This window comes from Manis javanica, chromosome 10, assembly GCF_040802235.1.
Source record: "Manis javanica isolate MJ-LG chromosome 10, MJ_LKY, whole genome shotgun sequence".
Taxonomy (NCBI): domain Eukaryota; kingdom Metazoa; phylum Chordata; class Mammalia; order Pholidota; family Manidae; genus Manis; species Manis javanica.
The window spans coordinates 26190167-26216047 of record NC_133165.1 but is presented as its reverse complement, the minus strand read 5'-3'; the positions used below and the strand labels follow the sequence as shown (position 1 = coordinate 26216047).

Genomic DNA, 25881 nt, shown 5'->3' with positions numbered 1-25881 from the left:
TGTCCTTTGAGGTACAGAAACTTTTTAGTTTGATGTAGTCCCATGAGTTCATTTTTGCTTTTGTTTCCCTTGCTCAAGGAGATGCATTCAGGAAGAAGTTGGTCATGCTTATATCCAGGAGATGTTTGCCTGTGTTGTTTTCTAAGAGTTTTATGGTTTCATGACTTACATTCAGGTTGTTGATCCATTTTGAGTTTACTTTTGTGTATGGGGTTAAACAATAATCCAGTTTCATTCTCTTACATGTAGCTGTCCAGTTTTGCCAACACCAGCTGTTTAAGAGGCTGTCATTTCCCCATTGTATGTCCATGACTCCTTTTTCATATATTAATTGACCATATATGGTTGGGTTTATATCAGGGCTCTCTAGTCTTTTCCATTGGTCTATGGATCTGTTCTTGTGCCAGTACCAAATTGTCTTGATTACTGTGGCTTTGTAGTAGAGTTTGAAGTTGGGGAGCATAATCCCCCCAGCTTTATTCTTCCTTCTCAGGATTGCTTTGGCTATTTGAGGTCTTTTGTGGTTCCGTATGGATTTTAGAACGATTTTCTCTAGTTCGTTGAAGTATACTGTCAGTATTTTGATATAAATTGCATTGAATCTATAGATTGCTTTAGGCAGGATGGCCATTTTGACAACATTAATTCTTCCTATCCATGAGCACGGGATGTGTTTCCCTTTATTGGTATCTTCTTTAATTTCTCTCATGAGTGTCTTGTAGTTTTTAGAGTATAGGTCTTTCACTTCCTTGGTTAGGTTTATTCCTGTTCCTAGGTATTTTATTCTTTTTGATGCAATTGTGAATGGAATTGTTTTCCTGATTTCTCTCTTGTTAGTGTATAGGAATGCCACAGATTTCTGTGTATTAATTTTGTATCCAGCAGCTTTGCTGAATTCACGTATTAGTTCTAGCAGTTTTGGAGTAGATTCTTTAGAGTTTTTTTTAAATTCACTGTATTATCATTAATCTACAATTACATGAAGAACATTATGGTTACTAGACTCCCCCCTTCACCAAGTCTCCCCCAACAAACCCCATTACAGTCACTGTCCATCAGCATAGTAAGATGCTGTAGACTCACTACTTGTCTTGTCTGTGTTGCACATCCCTCCCTATGCCCCCACCCCCCACATTATACATGCTAATCGTAAGGCCCCCTTTCTTTCTCCGTGCCCTTATCCCTCCCTTTCCACCCCTCCTGCCCAGTCCCTTTCCCTTTGGTAACCGTTAGTCCATTCTTGGGTTCTGTGATTCTGCTGCTGTTTTGTTCCTTGAGTTTTTCTTTGTTCTTATACTCCACATATGGGTGAAATCATTTGGTACTTGTCTTTCTCCGCCTGGCTTATTTCACTGAGCATAATATCCTCTAGCTCCATTCATGTTGTTGCAGATGGTAGGATCTGTTTTTTTCTTATGGCTGAATAATATTCCATTGTGTATATGTACCACGTCTTCTTTATCCATTCATCTACTGATGGACATTTAGGTTGCTTCCTTTTCTTGGCTATCGTAAATAGTGCTGCGATAAACATAGGGGTGCATCTGTCTTTTTCAAACTGGAGTGCTGCATTCTTAGGGTAAATTCCTAGAAGTGGAATTAGAGTTTTTTATGTACAATATCATTTCATCTCAAACAGGGACAGTTTAACTTCTTCCTTGCCAATCTGGATGCCTTTTATTTCTTTGTGTTGTCTGATTGCCGTGGCTAGGACCTCCATTACTATGTTGAATAGAAGTGGGGAGAATGGGCATCCTTGTCTTGTTCCCGATATTAAAGGAAAAGTTTTCAGCTTTTCACTGCTAAGTATAATGTTGGCTGTGGGTTTATCATATATGGCCTTTATTATGTTGAGGTACTTGCCCTCTATACCCATTTTGTTGAGACTTTCAAACATAAATGGATGTTGAATTTTGTCGAATGCTTTTTCAGCATCTATGTAGATGATCATGTGGTTTTTGTCCTTTTTGTTGATGTGGTGGATGATGTTGATGGATTTTCGAATGTTCTACCATCCTTGCGTCCCTGGAATAAATCCTACTTGATCATGATGGATGATCTTTTTGATGTATTTTTGAATTCAGTTTGCTTATATTTTGTTGAGTATTTTTGCATCTAAGTTCATCAGGGATATTGGTCTATAATTTTCTTTTTTTGTGGTGTCTTTGCCTGGTTTTGGTATTAGAGTGATGCTGGCCTCATACAATGAGTTTGGAAGTATTTTCTCTTCTACTCTTGGGAAAACTTTAAGGAGGATGTGTATTAGGTCTTCACTAAATGTTTGATAAAATTCAGTGGTGAAGCCGTCTGGTCCAAGAGTTTTGTTCCTAGATAGTTTTTTGATTACCAGTTCAATTTCGTTGCTGGTAATTGGTCTGTTCAGATTTTCTGTTTCTTCCTTGGTCAGCCTTGGAAGCTTGTATTGTTCTAGAAAGTTGTTCATTTCTTCTAGGTTATCCAGTTTGTTAACATATAATTTTTCATAGTATTCTCTAATAATTATTTGTATTTCTATGGTGTCTGTAGTGATTTTTCCTTTATTTCTGATTCTGTTTATTTGTGTAGACTTTCTTTTTTTCTTGATAAGTCTGGGTAGGGGTTTATCTATTTTGTTTATTTTCTTGAAGAACCAGCTCTTGCTTTCATTGATTCTTTCTATTGTTTTATTCTTCTCAATTTTATTTATTTATGCTCTAATCTTTATTATGTCCCTCCTTCTACTGACTTTGGGCCTCATTTGTTCTTCTTTTTCTAGTTTCATTAATTGTGAGTTTAGACTGCTTATATGGGATTGTTCTTCTTTCTTGATGTAGGCCTGTATTGCTATATACTTTCCTCTTAGCACAGCCTTGGCTGCATCCCACTGATTTTGCAGTGTTGAATTATTGTTGTCATTTGTCTCCATATATTGCTTGATCTCTGTTGTTATTTGGTCAGTGATCCATTGGTTATTTAGGAGCATGTTGTGAAGCCTCCATGTTTTTGTGGGATTTCTCATTTCTTTGTATAATTTATTTCTAGGTTCATACCTTTGTAGTATGAGAAACTGACTGGTACAATTTCAATCTTTTTGAATTTACTGAGGTTCTTTTTTGACCTAGTATATGATCTATTCTTGAAAATGTTCCATGTATACTTGAGAAGAATGTGTATTCTGTTGTTTTTGGGTGTAGAGTTCTGTAGATGTCTGTTAGTTCCATCTGTTCTAATGTGTTGTTCAGTGTCTCTGTCTCCTTATCTTCTGTCTAGTTGATCTGTCCTTCAGAGTGAGTGGAGTGTTGAAGTCTTCTAGAATGAATGTCTTGCATTCTATTTCCCCTTTTAATTCTGTTAGTATTTATTTCACATATGTGGGTGCTCCTGTGTTGGGAGCATAGATCTTTATAATGGTTATGTCTTCTTGTTGGATTGACCCCTTTATCATTATGTAATGTCCTTCTTTGTCTCTTGTTACTTTCTTTGTTTTGAAATCTATTTTATCTGATACAAGTACTGCAACTCCTGCTGTTTTCTATTAGCTGCATGAAATATTTTTTCCATCCCTTCACTTTTAGTCTGTGTATGTCTTTGGGTTTAAAGTGAGTCTCTTCTAGGCAGCATATAGATGGGTCTTGTTTTTTTATCCATTCAGTGACTATCTTTTGATTGGTGCATTCAGTCCATTTATATTTAGGGTGATTATCATAGGTGTGTACTTATTGCCATTGCAGGCTTTAGATTCATGTTTACCAAAGGTTCATGGTTAACTTCTTAACTCAGTTAATATGCTAGTACAAACACAATCTAAAGATTCTTTTCTGTTTCTTCCTCCTCCATTCTTTGTATATTAGGAATCATATTCTGTACTCTTTGTCTATCTCTTGATTGAATTTGGGGATAGTTAATTTAATTTTGCATTTGCTTATTAATTAGCTGTTCTACTTTTTTTGCTGTGGTTTTATTATCTCTGGTGACAGGTATTAAACCTTAGGAACGCTTCCATCTATAGCACTCCCTCCAAAATAGACTGTAGAGATGGTTTGTGGGAGGAAAATTCTCTCAGTTTTTGCTTATCTGGAAATTGTGTAATCCCTCCTTCAAATTTAAATGATAATCTTGCCAGATAAAGTAATCTTGGTTCCAGGCCCTTCTGCTTCATTGCATTAAATGCATCATGCTACTCCTTTCTGGCCTGTAAGGTTTCTACTGAGAAGTCTTATGTTTGCCTGATGGGCTTTCCTTTGTATGTGATCTCATTTCTCTCTCTGGCTTGTTTTAGTAGTCTGTCCTTATCCTTGATTTTTGCCATTTTAATTACTGTATGTCTTGGTGTTGTCTTCCTTGGGTCCCTTGTGTTGGGAGATCTATGGATCTCCATGACCTGAGAAACTATCTCCTTTCCCAGATTGGGGAAGTTTTCAGGCACTACCTCCTCAAAGACACTTTCTATCCCTTTCTCTCTCTCTTCTCCTTCTGGTATCCCTATAATGCGAATATTGTTCCTCTTGGATTTGTCACACAGTTCTCTCAATATTCTTTCATTCTTAGAGGTCATTTATTCTCTTTGTGGCTCAGCTTCTTTGTATTCCTCTTCTCTAGTTTCTACTTCATTTATCGTCTACTCCACTGTATCCAATCTGCTTTTAATACCCTCCATTGTGCTCTTCAGTGATTGGATCTCCAACCGGAATTCATTCCTGAGTTCTTGAATATCTTTCTGTGCCTCCATGAGCATGCTAGTGATTTTTATTTTGAACTCACTTTCAGGAAGAGTCATGAGGTCCGTGTCATCTTTCTCAGGAGTTTTATTAATTTTACTCTGAACCAGGTTCCTTTGGCATTTCATATTTGTATATGGCGCCCTCTAGTGTCTGTAAGCTCTACTCTCTGGAGCTGCTCAGCCCCTGAAGCAATGTTGGGTGTCGCAGGGGAGTGGGATTGTTGCCTCCGGGGAGGAAAGAGCTGTGTTTTGCTTCCCAGCTGCTATGCTTGTCTCCACTGCCTGAACCAGTGGGCTCAGCACACAGGTATAAGCTTTTGTCCCAGAGCAGCCAGATATGGATCCCTGCTTTCCACAAGTGGCTGGGATCTCAGTCTCTCCAGGAATTCTGCCTGTCTTAGCTTTCCAATACCCTGATCACAAGAGTATTATGAAAGCACCATGAATTGTAGGTTTGTGCTCCCAGAGCAGATCTCTGGAGTTAGGTATTCAGCAGTCCCAGACCTCCACTCCCTCCCTGCTCCGTTTCTCTTCCTCCAGCTGGTGAGTTGGGGTGGGGGAAGGGCTTGGGTCCTGCCAGGCCACAGCTTTGGTATGTTACCCTGTTCTGTGAGATCTGCTCTTTTCTCCCAGTGTATGCAGTCTGGCGCAGCCCTCTTTCCTATTGCTCTTTCAGGATTAGTTGTATTAATTATATTTTTGTATTATATGTGGTTTTAGGAGGAAACCTCTGTCTCACCTCTCATGCCGCCATCTTTAATCCCTCAAGTCTCTGATGTCTTAATGGTGCTGCTTGATTTTGATGAAATTCTGTTCATCAAGTTTTTCTTTTATGGTTAGTGGTTTTTGTGCTTCATGGAATCTTTTCCCATTTCATGTTTGCAAATTAATTTTCCTTTTCTTCTAGAAGCTTTCTTCTTTAATCTTTTATGTATACAGGTTTATCATCATTTCCTGTGTGGTTTGAGGCTAGAGTCAAGGTTCATTTTTGTGCCCCTACTTTCATCTTGTTTTAGCACTATTTTTGGAAAACTTACTCCTTTTGCTGTGTAATTGTTACTACAGTCAAATAAATGTAGTGTGTGTTCTGTTTCTGGACTCACATTCCTTGCGTGTGTCTCTAGTGCCAGTTTTCTGCTTGCTGACTGCTGTAGCTTCATAATAAATTTCTCAGTCAGGTTGTGCATGTCTTCCAGGATTGTTTGCCTTTCCTGAGGTTGTTAGCTGTGAAAGGTTCTCTCACTTTTCTGTGTCCATCTGAGAAAGAGATCCATCTGAGAAAGAGTATCTACCAAAACCCTGTTGTGATTTTTACTTATTTTGCGTTGAATTTGCAGATCAGTTTGGAGAGAATTGACATCTTAATGACACTGACCCTCCCAGTTCAGGTATATCTCTCCATTCCATTTGCACAGCAGTATTTTGTAATTTTAAAAGTAGTGGTCTTGTAGTTTACATTTATGTATTCATGTAGTGGTGTCAGGTATTTTATTTAACTCATTAAATAATGAAGGAACTAGTAAGGCCTCACAACTGGTCCAAAGGAGAAGTCAGAGTACCACATATTTATTATCAGAAAGGGACTATTATAATTAATCTACAAATCATTGCCATACCGAGGAAGCTGTTCGCATGGAGGGGTGGTTGGTGCTCTGTTCCAGAAGTCGTGCTTCTGTGAACATGAATCCTTTGCATTACTATCAGTTTTCTTCTATTTCCCAGCTTGTAAAATAGCTTAAACATGATGAAAGTTAGAGCTAATGTTAATAGGTGAGCTACACAGGACACCAAATCATCTTTCATTGCCCATTTAAGGCTTTTCTTTGCCTCCCTTTTTGTGATTTTAAGTCTCAAACAAAGATGATCAGCTGAGGCTGGTCTCGGTAGATCAGACCTGATGATCTATCTTGGTGCCCTGAGTGTCAGTAGACCCTACGGCCTTTTCTTCAGCTTTGCAAGATCCTAGAGCCATATGGTTGTAATCAGATACAAAATTTAGATAAGGAATCTCAGATTGGGCTTTTAAAAGCTTTCTATTATTTTTAGCTCGAGGCTGGAAATGAAGCCCAGTAAAATCTCTACCAGATTCACCTGCCACCTGTAAATACGGATGAATTCCCCTCTTCTGGAGGTCCCCTAGATACCCTAAGTTTCCTGGCTTTCTTGGAATTGGCCTTACCACCCGTGAGGCTGGGACCTTGCCAGCCAGGTATTAGGCTATGTTCCTGGGGGTCTCTGGGCATCAACAGCCATCCTTTGGCTCTTTTGCTGTGTGCCTGTGACTGAGATTGTCCTTGGACGCTCCAGGGAAGGCATTGGCTGTCCGTTTTGCCCCTATTCTATTTTAGAAAGGTGGGGCGACTCTTGCTGAACCCATGCGTATAACCGTATTGCCATGAAAAGTAAGGGTACTCAGACTTTCTGAATTCCGGGATGTCAGTAAGGGTCCAATATCATTTGAAAATGTTTCATTTCATTTTTATCAAAGCCAAGTTCCCTTAATTGTTGTAGGTTAGTTGACGTAGGAGTGGTAACTTCCTTAAGTAACTAGAAAATAGAATTTACAACCAGCACCCACAGATAGCCTCCATAACATGCCCCTCTTTAGTTTCTTACCTCTGTGTAATCCTTACCCTATGAGATCCTGGTTTAGCAGAAGTCTGAAACCATCTGACTAAAAGTTACGAGGAAGTCCTGACTGTCAGCCAGTGTGTCTGTGCGTCACTGAGTGATGTCACCGCAACGGCCTGGGCCTGCGGCTGTGCCCTGCAGGACGGCTGCCCCTCTCGGGAAGGTACACACGCTGGCCTGCCACTGATGACACAGCTTCCAGGCAGGCCTCAGAATGAGACAGAACTGCATAGATGACAGAGACTTAATGGCTTTGGTTAATTTATTACCAGTAATTTTCTTCGATGAGGTACTTGTAAGTACAAATAATACGACCAAAAAGGAAATTGGGTTGTTTCTGTGGCATCCAAAACAAAGATGAAAGTCACTGTTAAAGGACTAGACAGGATACCTGAGGATGATGATTAAGCCAATTTCCAAAGAAGTGAGTCAGGGTTAACATCTGACTCATCAGAATGTATGAATGCACTTTTTACAGGGAAACAGTCTAGAGATATAATAACTCTGAGACAGAATGTGCTGGGACCAGCTAGAGATGGTCAAGTGAAGGGAGGCCGGCAGTCTGGAGTGGAGCCTCGCCACCTTCTCTTTGCAGAACTCTATGGTTAAGTGTGACATGCGCCTGCAGCTGTGAGCCACTGGCCTAGAAGGTGCTAGATGCCAGTTCAAGAGGCGTGTTGTGGCTAATGATAGCTGAATTCACGACAGTTAACATCATGTTGGTACCTGACACCATCGAAGTATGTGGACTCTGATACAGAAAAATGTGGCAGAACTTTGAAATAAGCATTGGCCAATTTTCTCCTGAGGTGAGCATGGAGGTAGTGGCAGATCTCCAGGGACCCCCTCCCCCACTAAAAGCTGCAGTTGCTAGAATATTTGTTATATCATTTTACTTGAACAGATTCAACCTAGAGGATTCTGGGCAGCTCTTCTGTTGTGACAACTCCTGCCGTGTAACTCACCAAGCAAACAGTTACTTCTAGCATATCTTTTTACAAAGAGGTTGTGCATACTTTTTTGATAAATTTAGTCCTAAATATTTTGTATTTTTGATGCTCTTTTAAACAGAAGTTGAGAAAATTTCACTTTCCTGCACTTACTGCTATCAGTACATAAGAAACTTAATATTTATTTTTTGTATATTGACCTTGTATCTGGACTCTGCTAAATTTACTTTTAGTGCCTTTGAAATTTTTTTAGATTTTTCAGGATTTTCTATGTAAATAATAGTTCAGTATGCAAATAAAGACAGTTTTGTTTCTTCCTTTTAATATGCCTTTTATTTTTTCTATCGCATTCTTAAGTAGCTAGGACCTTCCAGTACAATGTTGAATAGCAGTAGGGAACAAAACAACTTGTTTTTAATCATGATCTTAGGGGAAAATATTCAGTATTTTGCTGTTAAGTGTGGTTTTAGCTATAGGTTTTTATAGATGCTAATGTTTTAAATGTAGTGTTTAAAGAAGATAATAGCTTTCTCAGGATAAAGAAGAAAATAAAGATGGCCCATAATTCCAATATGCAGAGAGGCTTCCTGGTAACATGTAAAATGTGATACATGCAGGTTGTAAATATTTTTTCAGACATTACAGGAAGGTATAACAGAAAGGAAAATTTCTTTTCTTAACCCAACTTCTGGTCCTTCTGGCCAAAAATAACTGGTCTTAGCAGTGTCTTTATACCTTGGGCTTCTCGTCTAATTGTTAAAGTTCATGTGTATACCGTGGAAATCCCGTTGTTTCCTTCTTGAGGCCAGTTACTCGTGCCTTCTCTCTTTTACCTTCATGTTTCCATGTCTACTAACTTTGAGACTTTTTAAATAACTAATGTTTGACTTCATTGATTCTATTACATTTTTTCAACTTCCTCTGTTTGCCCTTTATTTCCTTTCCTTTCTTTCTTTGGGTTTATTTTGCACACTTAACAAACCTTCTGGGTGATGGCAGGGTCAGCCAGGCCTGAAAGCAGGAGGTGGCCCAGCTCCGAGCTGGTGGGGTCCTGAGTGTATCCAGGGTGGGCTCACTGGGGCTTGTCTGTCAACACCCGCTTCCTGGCACCCCACTCCCCTGGGCAGTCACTGCACAAGCCTAAGGCAGAGGGCTGAGTGGCGCATGTAAAATTGTGCTGCCAAATTTCTTCCCAGGACCCTCTTTGGGGGATGGGAGATGGTAAAGGTGAAAGTAAAGCTTACCAGGTAAAGAGGGAGTCAAAAGCACGTAAGTATCCTTTTTCTCTTACTGAGACTGCATGCAAGAGCCATGGAGCCAGGTTTTGGAAGGCAGAGCTCGGGGAGCAGGGCAAAGGGAAAGGGTAGGGCCTGGCCGAGGCTGGTGCAAATGGTGGGGCTGCTGGGAGCTCTGTGAAGGCTGCCTTCCCTGCGCCGGATATGCTGGGAGGTGGGGCCATAGCAGGCGCAGCAGTAGTCCTCCTGTTGGGGTGTCCGTGGCCTCTCATTTCTTTTTGGAAGTGTATGATTCGTGCAGTGTTTGTGCCCTTTCCCAGAGAAGTCCTCTCCCCAAGGAGGCGTGGGGTGTTCATAGGAGGCCCGGGTCTTTGAGCGCCAAGACAGGAACTTCTCACTGCCCATCTCTGGACCCTTTGTAGAGTCGGGGGGCCTTGCCAGGTGTTGTGAGAGGTAGTCTGAGTCCACATCTGGAGTTGGCTGTGATTCTGCAGCTTCCCAGCACATGTCCTGCACCCTCTGGGGCCTCTGCTTGCTTGTCTGTCCCAGGGGTTCGAGGCTTTTGGGTGGTGTGAAAGTAGCGAGAGCAGCGAGCCCTCACTGGCCCCTCCTGTGCGCTGGTGCTGGTCTAAACCCAAATGTACATCAGCTCATCAGATCCTCCTTCAGCCTCTGAGGGGTGTGGGTGTTGCCAAGCCCTTCTGTGAATGAGGAAGGCAGGGAGAGGCAAGCAGCCATGCTGAGGACACATGGTGGTGAGTGGCCATGGCCCATTGGAACTGAGGCTGCTGGGCTGTATAGCCCTGTGGCGCAGCGCCTGCCCCAGAGCCAGAGCAAGTGGGGATTTGTAGTTAGGAGTTTCTCTTCTCACTGCATTGCCACATTCTCATACCTTAGAACACCTATCCCAGGCTGCACAAATTAAAAAGGGCAGGGATTACGGGGTACCTAGTACCTAGCACTGGTGACTGTAAATGCCACCGGAAATTGGTGGTGTAGCCTTTTTCTGCTTGTCCATCTCAAGACAGAAAAGGAGCCTGGGAGTGTCTGGCCCTGACTTGTGCTGAGCTGCATCTGCAAAAAGTACTTTCATTCAGTGTGGCCTGCCTGCAGCCTTCTGTTTGTAGAATGGCCGGCTGTGGGATAGGGGAGCATGGAGCCAGGCCTGGGACCAGGGCGCTGGCGTGGCAAGGGGGACGGGACTGCAGCCCCAGGACCAGCTGAGCCATGTATGGACTTCTCTCTTGCTCAGCTTACTGGAGCATGTCTGTCAGCACCCCCTTCTTGGCCACTGCTACTTCCCCCTGAGCTGTGCATGCAGCCACCAACCCAAGGGGGAGGGCAGTGTCCCCCACCCTGAGCTTGCTTGTGGCTACCGTCACAATGGGGAGGGCGGTGTCCCCCACTGGGGCCTTCAGGAGTCAGGAGAATCAGATGGGCCCAGGATGTGCTCCGTGCAGTTGCCTCCCTGGCCCTCTATGCCCTCTCCCTCCATAGCTCTCTGAGTGCTGCTTCCCTAGGTGCCTGCAGCTGGGCTGGCCATGCCACTGCTCAGTGGCTCCAAATGGTGCCAGGTAACCTTGCTGGCTAATCAGGTGCTGCAGTCAGATGCCAGTTGGGGTGGGAGGTCCACACTGGCTTTGCTCACAGTGTGGCACCCTCAGGCATGCCAAGGCTGGCCCTGCTCTCCTTCCCATGGCCTCTCCATGCAGCTGGGTCGCATGGGAACAAGCCCCTGGGGCGGGTGGGATGGAAGGCACTGCTTGTCAAGCCCGTATCTGTTTCATGGCTATAGGAGCTGTGCTCAGAGCCTGGCCTAGGGTCAGTATGGCCTGAAGGTGGGAGGCCTGCCTCCCTGTCTCTTAGAAGACATTGCCCACCACTAGGTTTCATCTGAAACCTCTCTTCTCTCACGAAGCCTTGCATGAGCCCAGCCCCATCTCAAACTCTTACCTGCCTTGGCTGTAAATACCCCCATGGCCCTTGGCCAACCCCATAATGACACTTGGACTAACTGCTTATTCCATGTTCATGTAACTCTGTGGGGGAGCCAGGCCTCTGGGGTGCTGGGCCTGCTGTGGGCACGCGGGCCGACTCACATGAGACACCCTGTGTCTCCTCCAGCCTTTGTGCTCATGGATGGAGAAGAGATTTTTTTCCATGTAAATAACAGTTTATGTTCTTAAATACTTGTTTTTCTTGACAACAGATTGGAACAAGGTGGCTGTGGAACTTCCGTTCTTCATTTGATTTCACAAGTGATACTCTACACAGAGCAGAGAGCTACAGTTAAGTTAGAGAGAAACTGATGCTGCAGGATCCCAGCCATGAGAGGCTGCTGCTCCTGAGGCCCATGTTGATCTCTGTAGGTTCCCATGGCCCAGCATGTGCCCATCCCTTGCGTCACTACCTAGTGTTCTTGCCTGCACACACGCGTGGCATCCTCTGTGATGGCCCTGGTAGGCTACCTGGTGTGTGACGTGTCTTCTCCATCCTCCGGGGCACCGACGCTGTTTCTGGTTCTTCCTGTTGCACACAACGCTGGGGTGAGTGTGTGGTGCACACCAGCGGATACGACCATGTCCTTGCCCTGCGTACACCGCTAGGGGCATGTACCTGGATGAGCTCTGGCTTAGCTGTGGCCCTTGGCTCTGGCCTGCCTCCCCAACTCGACCCCCCACAGCCTCCCATGCCTGTGCCTCAGGGGTTGGGCCTCGCTCCCTCTCCCTCGCCCACAATCCACAGGGGAGTTCTTACCTTCTGGAAGCAGTCCTTAGTTGGGTGCAAGCTCAGTGGCTCCCTCTCACTTATGGACGGGTAGCTGAGGCTCAGCACGGCACAGCGGCCTGCCCAGGGCTGCACAGCAGCTGGGCCCCTTCAGCAGCCTGTTGTTCTGAGGTTCTGAGCCCTCTCCCCTGTGCTGCTCAGCAGGTTCAAGAGCATCTCCCAGGAGGGCGCCCTTCTCTGAGCACTGTGTCCACGTAGTCCTTTGTTCCTACATTGCCTGAGGCTGTTCTGTGGAGCCTGTGGCTGGATGTCAGTGCTGGGCTCTGCTGCCTCAGCTGAGAGGGGTCCTTGCAGGCAGGCCAGGTGGGACAGGGGAGGGGAGGGAGGGCTGAATGTACTGTCGAGGGCTTTTCTAATTCCTGAGCATTGAGAGTCATGGCCAAGCAGTAACCTCACATCTCTGAAGTCATGGTGTGGACGGGATGGGGACAACTTGGTTTCCCCATTCTGCTCAGATGCCCGTGCACGACACATCTGCTGCCGAGGGTGAGGCACACCTGCATGTGCCTCCTTGTCCACCTTCTCCCTTGTGCTGGGTGCCACCTGCCCACCACAGGGCAGCTTCATGTTCTGAGCACACATGGGCCTTGGCTACATCACCTTGGCTATGTGAACTGTAGTTGTTTCTTCATGAAATGTGGGCGCTGCCTGCTCCCCTATGCTAGCTTCATCTCCCACACCGCTGGCCTGGTTTCTGGAAGCCTGCTCTGTTCGGGTATGCAGGATGATGGCTGTTCTCCTGGGCCAGCAAATCTGCCTGTAGGTGCTTTGTGTCCGGACCTCGTTCTGTTGGAGTTCCTCCTCCCTGGGTCCACTGGGGCTTAATGATGGGCATGTGAATCTGGCAGGAGGCCCTTCTACAACTCCTCAGAGCTCCCCACTGCCTAGCTGCTTTGGCCTCACCTCTGTGGGGACAAACCAACTGTACACTCAGGCTGCCAGGGCCCCTCACCTCCTGGAAGCTAGTGTGCTATGTCCACTTGCATACCAAGCCCTCTACTTATTGTCCCTGTTCTAAGCTCCTGGCTGAAGTTGTGTTTGGGGCCATTATCCAGCCATCTTTTTGACTGTTGAAAGCATTCAAAAGATCAGCTTTTGCAGAGAGTGAGGGAATGAGGAGAGAAAATTAAGGCATTTGTTTGAAAGGTTCTGAGAGCTTTTTTTAGCTCAAACAGTTCAAAGAGCGCCTCTTGTTAATCAGAGGAATATTCTAGTATCCCTGGGGTGGTCACACTGGCTTAATTGGAACCTGGGGTGCTTTGAAGGCCTTTTAATCCTGCCTGAGTTGGAAAAAAGAATCTGAAGGCAGCAACTGTAAATCTGACGTTTCTTCATTTTATTTACGCGTGTCCGGAGACCCCTGGGATTCATTCCCCTGAAGCAGTTATGCCTGTTGCTGGCTGACAGATACCAGCTGGACTTCACCAGGCTGGAGTGCATGCTGGTCCCTGGCAGGAGAGCTGACACAGCCTTCGGGTGCCTGGACAGGAGAGCTGGATAGCTGGTGTGGCTGCCCTTGTGGGCTATGGTTGTGCCAGAGTCTCTGAGGAGGGGCCTCATGGCCCCAGCAGCCCTGACAGAGGCTTGCACGGTGTGGAAACTCCCTCTTCTACAGAGAAACTGGTCTCTAGTTGCTGGGCTCTCTGACGGCAGAATTCTGGACCCAGGCCTTCTTGTCAAGGGACCTGTGAGCACGTGTGCCACCCATGAGTCACCTCCTGTCACTGAGGGTCCTGCCTGACTGTGGAGGGCCTCCAGTGGCCTGTCCCATAGCCTGTCCTGGCCCATCTCAGGGGTGGGTCCCACCCAGCAGGATGCCTGCCCCCCACTCCCCACTCACTCTCCCTTCATCCCCCCAGTGTGGCTCATGGACTCCAACTGTCACTTAACACACTTGCTGTGTTCGTTTTGTGTTACCCAAAAGTCGACAGGCTCTGAGTGATGGGGACGGTCGGCCGTGGCTGTGGGCTGGGGCTGCCTTTCTCTGGTGCCCATCTTCTCCACTCTGACCCCCTTTCATGAATAGGCACTTTCTGGAGCGGTGCCTGGATATGCTCAGAATCACCTCACGTCTGCTCTGGAGCAGGGCCTGGGATGGATAGATGTTTGTTTCTCATAATGTGCCCTGTATTTACATAGCAGCCTATCGTACAAGTCAGGGTGGGAATGTCAGTTCATATAACCTCATTCTTGGTGAATTCATGCTGGGAACTAATAGCTACCACCTGGCTTTCTGATTGGCTCAGCTGCCATCTGGTCATGAATTCTGCAGGGCTGCCCGTGGCTCAGCACGATAACCCAATACTGTCCAAAGGCCCTTCATGTGCAGCACTCGGACAACCTGTGGGTGGCTGCTGCTTCACATCCATGTTGCTGGTGAGGAAGCTGAGGCTTGCCGAGGCTGATGGACTGTTGGGCTGCACAGCTGGTAATGAATTGGTTAGGGTGACTGCTTGCTGTCTCCTCTTTGTGCTGCTCGTCATTAGCAGAACTTGCTTTTTGCCAACAAAACCATCACCTTCCTGCACCCTCTGCCATTGTTCTGTGGACACAGTTGCTGTCTGTGCGAGTCTCCGGAAGGCAGGACTGCTACTTCAGGAGCCCTGCACCTCATTGCTTCACTCCTGATTCTTTGCCTGAGATATTTTGATAGATTCCACAGCACAGTGGGTGGTATATATTTATAAAGAAAAGACTGTCCTTAAAGAGTGCGTACCATCCCACACACGTGTCCTTTAATGCAGAACATCCTCTTGAAAACATGCCTTCCCTCCCCCTTCTGGCCCCTTACCCTTCCCACTTCCGAGCCCAGACCCTGCACTTGGCGCCAATCACTCAGGCTCTGTGAAAGGTCGTGAGCGTTTGCTCTCAGTTCCGCACCTAGGAGGGGTCTTGATCCAGTCTGAGATGTGTCTGTTTCTGCCAGTTGCACATGTCGTTGTAATGATACGATTTAATTAAATATTACAGAGGCTGATGAAAACATTAATGTGTAAAGAAAGCAGTGTTTCTGTTAAAGCCAAGTTGAATACTCTGGAAAATCTCAAAGGAAAATTGTCAAAAATACTACTGCTGAATAAAGTGAACTGGTTATAAAATATTAAAAGGAAAAGTTGTAAAAGGAAGATTGCAGGTGTCCATTTTAAAGAAACAAAGCTAAAAATCATGGATTGTGTGTTGTGGTTTATGCAAAAAATATAAGATGAAACTCAAGTTAGTGGATTCATTTTTTAAGAAAAAGTCTGCAGCTTGGGGAATGACTGTATATTTGTAATATTTTAAGTTAAAATGTTTGAGATACATATATAAAAACATTTGCTTCCCCACTTTAGCCAATTTTTAGAATTGGTTACTGGTTTTGATTATTTTAGATAGGATACCTTTTACTAATATATTTTTAACCAACTTATAAAGCAAACTATTCTTTTTTTTTCTTTTTTTCTTTTTGAGAGGGCATCTCTCATATTTATTGATCAAATGGTTGTTAACAACAATAAAATTCTGTATAGAGAGGTCAATGCTCAATGCACAATCATTAATCCATCTCAAGCCTAATTCTCGTCAGTCTCCAATCTTCTGAAGCATAACGAACAAGTTCTTACATGGTGAACGAATTCTTACATAGTGAGTAAGTTCTTACATGGTGAACAGTACAAGGGCATTCATCACAGAAACTTTCAGTTTTGATCACGCATTATGAACCATAAACAATCAGGTCAAATATGAATATTTGTTTGATTTTTATACTTGATTTATATGTGGATCCCACATTTCTCCCTTTATTATTATTATTATTTTTATTTTTAATAAAATGCTGAAGTGGTAGGTAGATAAAGCAAACTATTCTTATTGTTATATGTAGCTAAACATTTAGGAATGATATATGATTGTTTTATTATAAATGGTTATAGTTAGATTTTTATGTATTAATTCATTATGAAATATTTTCAGAGAATTTTTGTAAAATATATGATTCTGCAGTATATGTTTACAATGCTAAGCTTTAAAAAATTAGTTTCTGAGTAGGTATTATATTTCCTTGGTACAAATACTAACTTTTAAAAAAGGTATATAGTGATTAAGTTTCTTACCCAGGATTTATCCTTTACAACAGGAAGCCACTGTTTCTGTCTTATTTATCTTTCATTTTTTTGATAGGTCAGTATTTGTTTATTTATTTGAATGAAGTGGGTATACAGTATCATATTGTTCAGATGTACAACATAATGACTGGATAACTATACACATTACTAGATGCTTGTTATGGCAAGGATAGTTACCCTGTTACCATACCACGATATTACAGTGGATTGGTTCTGTTCTCTATGCTGTACTTCCATTCCTGTGTCTGACATGTTACACTTTATAGTTTGTACCTCTTCATATCCCCTTCACCTCTTTCACACACCCACTCCCTATGGTAATCAGCAGTCCATTGTCTTTATTTGTGGCTCTATTTCTCTTTTCTCTGTTTTGTTTTTTAGGTTTCACAGGTAAGTAAAATCGTACAGTATTTGTCTTTCTCTGCCTGGCTTATTTCACAGCATTAATACCCTCTAGGTCCAGCCAGATTGTTGCAAATGGCAGGATTTCCTTCTTTTTATGGCTGAATAATATTCCATCGTGCATGTACCATTTCTTTATCCATTCTTCTGTCAATGGACTTAGGTTGTTTCTGTATCTTGATTGTTGTAAATAACTCTGCAGTGAACATTAGGGGTGCAGTGTTTTTCTTCCTAGACAATTTTTATGCTCATATATACCAATACTAATAGCAATACAGCCATGCTGCTTTGTTTTCCATTTCTTTTAGACAAAAGATGGCACAGTACACTCATGTTCTACTTCCTGAGTTTTTATTTAGGAATGCATTTTGGAGAGTTTGCCGCATAAATATATGAAGAGAGTCTTTCTTTCCTCTTTATTTTAAACAGGTCCATTACATGGAAGGGCTGTGATTCATGTAACCAGTAATATTAAACCTATCACCCAGTGATCAGAGTTCAGACTTTGGTAGAATTTAGTTGGATAGTCATTGTTCTGGGGAGGCATCATGGTTTCTTATTCACTCAGCTTGTATTTATTGAAAGCCCAATGTTGAGCCAGGCATTATTCTGGATTCAAGACCAGTGTACAATACAGCAACTACAAAAAATCAAACCCTTGCTTTTACGGAGCTTGCCTTCTAGTTGAAACAGAAAGATGACAACCAAGTAAATAGGTAAACATATAGCACGTGAGATGGTGGCACGTTCTGTGGAGGAGACTTCAGGAAGAGGGACTGGGGGTTCGGGTTCACTGTGTTAAATGGGTGGGTGGGGCAGATGCCCATGAGAACCCAGTGGCTTTTGAGGTGAGCTGATGAGGGAGCTCGAGCTTGCTGCTGAGGCCCTCAGGGCAGCACCTTCCAGCGGTGGGTGGAGCCCCGGAGTGGAGTGTGAGGGCATGGGGGGGCCACTTCCAGCAGTGGGTGCAGCCCCGGGGTGGGGTGGGGGGCAGGTTGCCATGGCTGCATGGGTGCTGCTGGTGATGCTGTGCCTCGCTTGGCATTGTGGTGTACTGAGGGGTTTTGGCAAAGGCGTGTGATCTAACGTACATTTTAAAGTGACCACCGTGGTTGCTGTGTTACAAACATGTTTGAAGGGCAAGTTTGAAATCAAGAGGACAAGTGAGGCTGTCGCAATGGCCAAGGGTAGGGGTGGCAGCCTAGGTCATGGCAGGGTGGCAGAGCTGGTATAAAGTAGATGAATTCAGGGCCACTTTGAAGATGGAGCTGATGGATTAGCTGTGGGGTGTGGATAAGGCTTTAGGGATTGCAGGCTTTGGCCTGAGTAGCTGGCAGAATAGGGATTCAAGCCTTCAAGATAGAGAAGACATTGGAGGAACAGGATTTGGGAAGGCGGAAGGTCGGGGTGTGGGTTTGGGTGTGTTGGGTCAGGGGTCCTTCTTGGAGCCTGCAGACGGAGCAGCCTGGCATTTGGAAGCTGCGGTCTCAAGTGCAGTTAGCTTGTGTATACAGCAGTGGGATCCCGTGGTTGTGAGCATGGCTGGGGAAGAGGAGGGGGTGGGGAGAGGAGATCCTGTGGGGCTTGAGGCAGACGGCGTTCAGGATTGGGAGGCCATGAATAGTGCAGCAGCGAGGCCAGAGGAGAGCCAGGAGGGCAGCCCTGGGGGAGGCGGGTGTGGGACCTGATCTGAGGGTTTCGGTGAAGATGTTTTAGCAAGTCCTGCCTGAAAAGGGTTTGAGACGTCCGGGTGGAGCAGAGCAGAGGGCGTGTGCACCGACAGTTTTTTGTGGGGGGGGGTGGCGGTGCTTTGGGTGGGGGAGATGCATGGATGAGGCAGTAGCTCCAGGCATGGGGGCCATATGGACAGGTGGCTGAAGCCCTGCCAGCAGACCGACCGCTTAGCGTGGTTGCCCCTGGATGATGTGGAAGTATGGGGAGAACCAGGCTCTGTCCTCAAGTGAAGTGGAGGCCTGAGTTGTTCTGGAGCAGTGGATTGCAGAAGCACATGTCTGTCCTGTCTGTTCTGTCAAGCAGCCAGTGGAGCTTGGGAGCCTGGGCTTCAGGACCTGTCAGTGGTCAGCTTCCTTCTGCAGCTCAGCAGCCTCAAGGCCAGCACAGCAGGAAGAGCCACCAGAAGGTACCTTTAGGAGCCTGGCTCTGGTCTAGGCCACACAGAGGTCATGCCTGTCTTCCAGAAAACTGTCTGCTTCTCCCACTCCTGGGAGGAGCACAGGTCTTATCTGAACTCAGTCCTTGGTAGCGTGGATCCCCCCGGCTCCAGCTGCCCCTCCCCACAGGGCTGTGCCACTTCATCAGGAATAAAGTGATTTCCTGCCAGCCCGTCCTGTCGCCCCGTGAGTGCCTGTCCTCTTGGGTTCTGATACTGAGCTTTGCTGTCTAATGTCTCCTATTCCTGGTTCTGCAGACTTCCTGCAAGAATGAGCCCTGGGAGGGGAACCCCCTCACTTGGCTGTGTCCTGTCTGTTGGGCTCTGGCTGAAGCCCACACCCTGGACTGTGGCTGGGGTCCTGTGGGCCTTGCTCCTCAGAATGAGAGCTCCCTGAAGAAAGCTTGGGGTTTCTTGTTTGTTACCTTGTTGTTGCTGAGACTTCTTTCACCTCAGAGACTGGGGTCCTCTGGGTCTCGTGTTTAAGACCCATTGACCCCTGCACTCTGGGCCCCATAAGGGCCCCAGCCCACTGCTGGGGGCCTCAGAGTGACTGCTACCAGGGCTGGCATGCCCTTTCATCGAAAGTAACCCCGCAGGTCCGCTTTCCCAGGCCCCTGCTGTTCTGTATGCAGCTGAATGTGAGTCAAAACTCAGCTGCAGATCAAACAGAAGGATGTTTTTCCCTTTAAAGCCCACCAGTTTGAGTTAAAAGGCTTCTCAGCTGAAGCGGGGTTCTCAGTGGCGGCTGTCACAGTTCGGGCTGCCACCGCAACTGTCACTTCCCTGTGGTCTCCAAGCTGGAGAATCCTGAGGCCCTCTGTGAAGGCCTTCCCCTTTCCAGTGTGTGAAGTGGAAGTTTCAGGATGGATTGATCTTCCCGTCTTTGTGCTTGGTGCTATTCTGGGCCATGTTGGTATGTGGCCTGACTCGGGTTAGTTAGTTACCAGGATTTAGCTGATCATCAGAGCGCCCTTGGTAAACACCCCCTAGTAGCTGTAACCACACAGCAGGTCAGGAGGCTTCCAGAGCATAATGCTCTTCCTGCCAGTTGGACGAGCTTTGGCCTCTGGTCCCTGACTTGATGTATGGTGAAGGCTGCAGCTGCTTACTCATCCTCCCGACTCCACAGCTCTTCAGGGGCTCTTCCCATGGGACAAGGCCCAAGTCCCAAATCCAGGGTGTCCCCTCCTCTTCCAGATGCCCTCCTCCCTGTCCTGAGCCCCTGGTCTGTGTTGAGCCCCCTCTTCTGCCAGCTGCCTGCCTCCTCCCACCAGGCATCCCAGCAGCACTGCAGAGTTATTTGTACTTTTACATGTAATATATGAATTCTCACCCTAAGAAATGCAAGTAGTGCATTTGAAGTCAAAGGCGTTTTGAGTGTACCACTGGCGTTAGCCCTGAGCTGGAGGTGCCTGCTGGTGGCGGTCTGTAGGTGCACTCTGGACACATGCACATGTATTGTTGGAGCATTCCCTCTGAACCTCGAGGTGGGGAGCTCTGCTGGTGCTGGTGCAGCCTCTGCACCTGACTGTGCCCAGGTCACTGGGGCCCCTGTGGATGGGCTGGGTGCAGCCTTGGCACCTGACAGTGCCCAGCTCACCAGGACTCCTGCGGTCAGGCTGGGTGCAGCCTCTGCACCTGACTGTGCCCAGCTCACTGGGGCTCCTGTGGACTGGCTGGATGCCTGTTACTGTGCTCAGTGCCCTGAGGCCTGAACATGTGATGGCCGCTCGTGGCCCAGGAATCAGTCCCCTACTCCCGTGGGCCACCTCCTTGTCTTGCGTTTGGTCACCTGTGCCCTCCCAGTGCCTCCAGTGCCATCCTCGACCTGAGCAGTGATGGTGTGAAAGCCTCAGGCTCTCTGCCCTTGCCTTGGAGGACGGCCTATGCCACCCTCCCTGTGCTCATCCTACAACCCGTGCGTCTCAGAGAGCGCAGGTGGAGAAGGCGCAGGCCAACCTGGGGCACTGCACACTGCACCCGTGCCTGCCTCTCTGTCTGCACGCACAGTGCTGGCTGACCCCAGGGGCAGCCCACGTTCATCTCTAAGCCTGGGTGAACAGTCACTGTGCAGGAGCAAGTCCTTTGGCCCCAGGACGTCCTCGCGGTGGCCCCCCTGTGGCTGCTGTTGGGAGCAGCCCACAGAGCCATGTCGTGGGGCTGGCTCACCTTGTCAGAGTTGCTCACTGTGTCCCGTCTCCACAGCTAGAAAGTACAGGTTAAAAAGTCTTGAAGAAAGTTCCCCCAATGAAATTATAGAAAATTTGAAAAATGAAAAATACCAGGAATGTGAGGCTGAGATGTGACTCCTCGTTTTTCTAAACAAGAAACTTGTTTTCTCCCAATTCTTATCTCCACAGATAGGTTGTTAATCTGGTTAATCTGCACTTAACCTTATTTTCTGTTGTGTGTATGTGTGTGTACATACATAATGTATATTTGTTGCTGTTGTTAAAAAGAACCAAATACATTAGCATTTAAGAGTGTTTCCCATGTCACTTGCACCTGCTGTTTTAAATGGCTCCTTGTGTACACCGTCTTCTATAAAACTAATCTGAAGTTTGCGCAGCAGCACAGATGGCAGGAGTGGGGGTCTCAGCTTCCCACTCTGCACTGGGGTGGTGGGGCACCCTCCTAGGCTATCGGCGGGACGAACAGCTGGGCCTCTGCAGAGAGCTCAGAGTAGCGCCCTTCTCGAGGTGTGCTGGTGTGGCTGTGTTGCTCAGGGATCCCATGTCCTCAAGTGATGGAGGTCGTACCCTGGGTTTGTACAGTGGAGCAGCCTTGCCACTGTGTTCTCATTTTTTCTGCATAGTGACACTTTGCTGTGTATTGACCCTGTTTTTACAGGGAAATAAAATCACAGCTTATAAAAATAACTGACGATCTTGGGTGGCTAGTGATAGGCCGTGGTTTGAGCCTCGGTCGCGGCATGTGCTGCGCCGCACACGCAGCCCTGGGAACCGGCCATGAGACTTCACATGGCTTCGGCTTGTCAGCAGCTGGCGTGGCTTTTGGTGGTCACCTCATGTGCCGACTCAGGTCCCCTCCAGGGTGCAACTGGTGCTGAGTGTGTGTGTGTGCTTGATCCCACAGGACCCCGGAAGACCTTTCCAGGTTCATTGTTGAGCTGCAGCAGCGAGAACTCGCCCTGAAGGACAGAAATAGCTCCATCACCAGCAGGTAGGCCTGGCAGCCCGCGTGCTCACAGGGGTACATCTGCCTCAGAAAGCTGGGGTCAGTGAGGGGGTGCCCTGGGTTTGGCTTGGGTGGCCTGAGCCCCTGTGAGTGGGCACTGGGTCTGCAGGGCGTGTCCCTGCCCTGGGGCGATGAGACTCAGCTGAGGTAGCAAGATGCCATTATCCCAACCACGTGCCAGCTTACTGCTGGCTTCTGGGTGCCTGGGGTCTGCCCAGGGGACTGAGAGCCGACACGTGGAGCGTTCCCACCTGTGCGGTGCACGGGCTCCCGGGGGCTCTTTGATGGCATGCAGACCCAGACCTCGGGGTAAACGCGGCTGTGTGCACTGTGCACTCAGGACAGACGGGAGCCTTGGGCCGCACATAATGGGAATCGCGCCCTGTGGCTTCTGTGCTGAGGAAGTTTGTTTCCTCCTTGGCGGGCAGGAAGCCCAGGGGTGGGCAGCAGCTGGGAGACTCCTTCCAGGGCCGCGAGCTAGGCTGTGTCCTCCTGACGCCAGGTACATGGTGTGTTTTCCGACACCACTTTTCTAACTGGCTGACTGTCCCCCCAGCCAGAGACAGCAGACCCCACAGATGGGCTACGTTTCACAAGACTGTCCCCACTTCAGACACCAGCCATGGTATGGGGTCCAAGGTTCTTGCACTCCTGCCTGGCTGATTACAAATTCAGGGGCTCCCTCAATCCCCCCTCAGGTTCTATAATTCACTAGAATGATTCTCAGAACTCTGGGAAGCACTTTGTTTACAATTACTGACTTACTACAAAAGGTATGACTCAGAACAGCAGGTGGCAGATGTGTGGGGGCACAAACTTCCATGAACTCTCCTGGCACCACCCTCAGGCACCTCGGTGTTGCAGTCCACCAACTTGGGAGCTGCCTGGGCCCTGTCGCTGAGAGGTTTTTGTGGAGTTGCCATGCTGGGTTAGGTCTCTGCTGTTGGTGATGGACTCAGCCCCCAACCACCTCCCCATCCCTGGAAGTCCGACCCTCGAGTTGTGCGGTCCATTCCTCTGGCGCCCAGTCCCCATCTTGAGGCTGCTGTGGGCGCCCAGAGCACCCCATCAGCACAGGCTCCAGTGCGATTGAAAGGGGCTTGTCAGGAATAAGAAACAATGCTTCTGCTACTTCAAAATCCCGAGGGTGTAGGAGCTCTGTGCCAGGAATGGGGACCAAGCCTGGTACTTATTTCCTATAGAACCACCCCAGCCTTATCCATACTGTCTCCTGATGCTCTCCAGTGCCCAGGCAGGGTAGCTTCCCAGGTTCTGGGGGTCACATCCACCTGCCTTTTTCTTGGGTCTCCTTTTTGGAACCAGGAAACCTTTCCTAGGACCCCCACTGCCAGCAGATGCACCCTCTAGCCTCAGTGGCCCAAATGGGATTATGTGCCTGCCCCAGACCACTTAGTGTCATAGCGGCGTTCCCATGACTAGCAGTGGCTCTGCTCCTGCTCAGAGCACTTGGGGAGTGTGGTCTGTGAAGTGAGGCCGGGCCCTCCAGTGGGCAGAGGGCCCTGGCACAGGCGGGGGCATCTGCAGCACTGACCCAGCCGGTCAGCCTGTTTACCCCTGATGGCCCATTGCAGCCTCATCCCTTGGTAGGGCTGGGGCTTTAATAATTTAGTGGTAGCCAGAGGAAGGTTTTCTCATTTTGGGGTTGCTGTCACTTTGAAAATTGGTTTTGAGAAGTATCTGGTTATGTTAGACACAATCACATCAATTTAGTTTCAAGACCTCAAATGACGAAGATCGCCTTTTGCTTTCAAAGCTACTATAAGATGAAACGGGCTTTGAGACTGATTTGGAATTAAAGCTTTACCATTTTTCCAGGCAATCTTCTTTGTTTTACTTTGAATTTGAAATAGAATGAACTATGAGGAGAAAGGGAACTTGTCTCCGTTTTATTCCCGCCAACCTGTGAGATATTTTCTTAAAGTACCTGCTTTGTCCAGCAGCAGGAAGGTCAGCCTTTACGTCTGAGAGCCACGGCGAGGAGCAGCTCCCTCATACAGGTCCCAGCTGTGCCGGCACTGGTATTGTGTGGGCTCAGCCCTCCATCTCTTTCTTCTTGGGGGTGGCTTGGGCAGGGACTCTACCTCAGGGAGCAGCCCTCCCCAGAGGGCAGGTGGTCTGCATGGGCACCTTCTCAGAACCCTCGGTTTCCCTCTGAGAGCCAGTGCAGCCTCGCGAGGCCAGGTGAGTCTCAGGCATCCCATGGAAGAGCTCTGTGCTTCTCCTCTTCAGCAGGACAGACCTTGGGAGTTGGCATGAAGTGTGCCAGCACCTGCCTTGAGGCCTGGGGATGTTGGTGTCAGAGGTACACAGGCATCTGCGGAGACAGAGTGGTGCGATGGAGTGGTGCGCTCCTGTGCCCAGGCACCAGGCCCACTGCCTGCATGCACTCTGTCTCACATGGGAGCACAGCTCAGAGAGCCTGAAGTTCTTGAGGCCTCAGACGATCAGGAGCTGTTGGGCAGTTCTGCCTCATGCATCGTCACAGACTCTGGTGTGCGAGCGAGCCTTGTGGGTTGCTGGCAGGCATGCTGTGCCTGGGAGGCCTGCACTGGCCAGGACGGCAGGTGCCATGTAACCCAGCATCCTTTATATCCTGTGGTCGGGCGCTGCAGTCCCTGTAGGCAGCCAGGCAACATTACTGTTTGTCATGGCGTTCTTTGTGGAGGGCCAGGATGTCTTGTGAGTTTGGAGCAACTGGTTCATTTCCACACATCTGTGCAGGCAGCTGAGTAGAAATTAAGGTCACGTGGGAAGAGACATCTTGGCAATGGTGAGCAGAGGAGGTCTGGGCCATGCCCCGGCGGCGCTCCTCACTTAGGCAGAGCCCTGAAGCATGTGTTCATCCAACACCCATGGGCCCAGGCCCGAGAGGGACTCCTGTGGGCTTTGTCTTCTGAGCATGTCCCTTTCACTGAGGCCTCGCAGTTGCTGCCTTGGCCCAGGGCTCTTCAGCCTCTTCCTGTAGCGACCTGCCTGCTTCTGTCAGGGCAGAGTGGCACTTGCTGCTGCATGCTGAGCGAGCAAGAGCGGGTAAGGGGGGTCTGATGCCAATTTGCCATAATGAGGGCAGAAAGCGTCCTGCACAGCATGGAAGCTGGGTGGGAAAGCCATTGCCCGCTTTGCTGGGGATAAGATGATGCCATACCTCTGGCCACGTGTCAGGCCATTTTCCAGCCTGGGTGGAGGAGAGCATTTCCACACCTTGTTCTGGCTCCTGACTCCCTGTCACTGGTGACTCCTGGCTCCACCTTCCACCCTGTGTGTGACTGGGACTTTCACCTTCCTTACTGTCATGCTTGCGGACTGGAAGTTCATGGTGGGCCTGTGCTTCCCTGGCTGGGCCGGGCTTTCAGAGGCCAATGTCCAGAGCCCTGTGCATTCAGGGCAGGGCTGCTTCCTCCTCTGGCAGGTGGGGAGGAACTTAGTTGCTAGTGTCACGCGTGTTAAGTTCTGAGCACACCTCCTGTGTCAGAGTGGGGCTGGCGCCTGCCGTGTGAATAACGTGGAAGGGTGAGGGTGGGCCTGGTCATCAGGAGCGCTCAGGAAATGCCTAATGATACACAGGTGGGGTGTGATTCATGCTCCGGGTCCGGGCAGAGTTCTGGTTGGCAGCTTGCAGGGTGGTGGTGGGAGCCTCCCTTTCTGCAGAGGGCTGCGTGGGCCGGGCTGGGCCTGTGCTGTT

At 47.8% G+C, this 25881-nt stretch overlaps 1 protein-coding gene across 5 annotated transcripts in view; it reads left to right on the top strand.

The window, feature by feature from the left end:
- MAD1L1 (mitotic arrest deficient 1 like 1) overlaps positions 1-25881 on the top strand; it is a 418618-nt gene that overhangs the window by 56231 nt on the left and 336506 nt on the right. For 4 of the 5 annotated variants that reach the window (XM_037008488.2, XM_037008490.2, XM_073214937.1 and 1 more), the window contains exon 10: positions 22077-22163. The exons of the other annotated variant lie outside the window; for it this stretch is intronic. In XM_037008488.2, coding sequence (XP_036864383.1) covers positions 22077-22163 — 87 coding nt within the window. The remainder of the gene's footprint in view (positions 1-22076; positions 22164-25881) is intronic. 5 annotated transcript variants of the gene reach the window in all.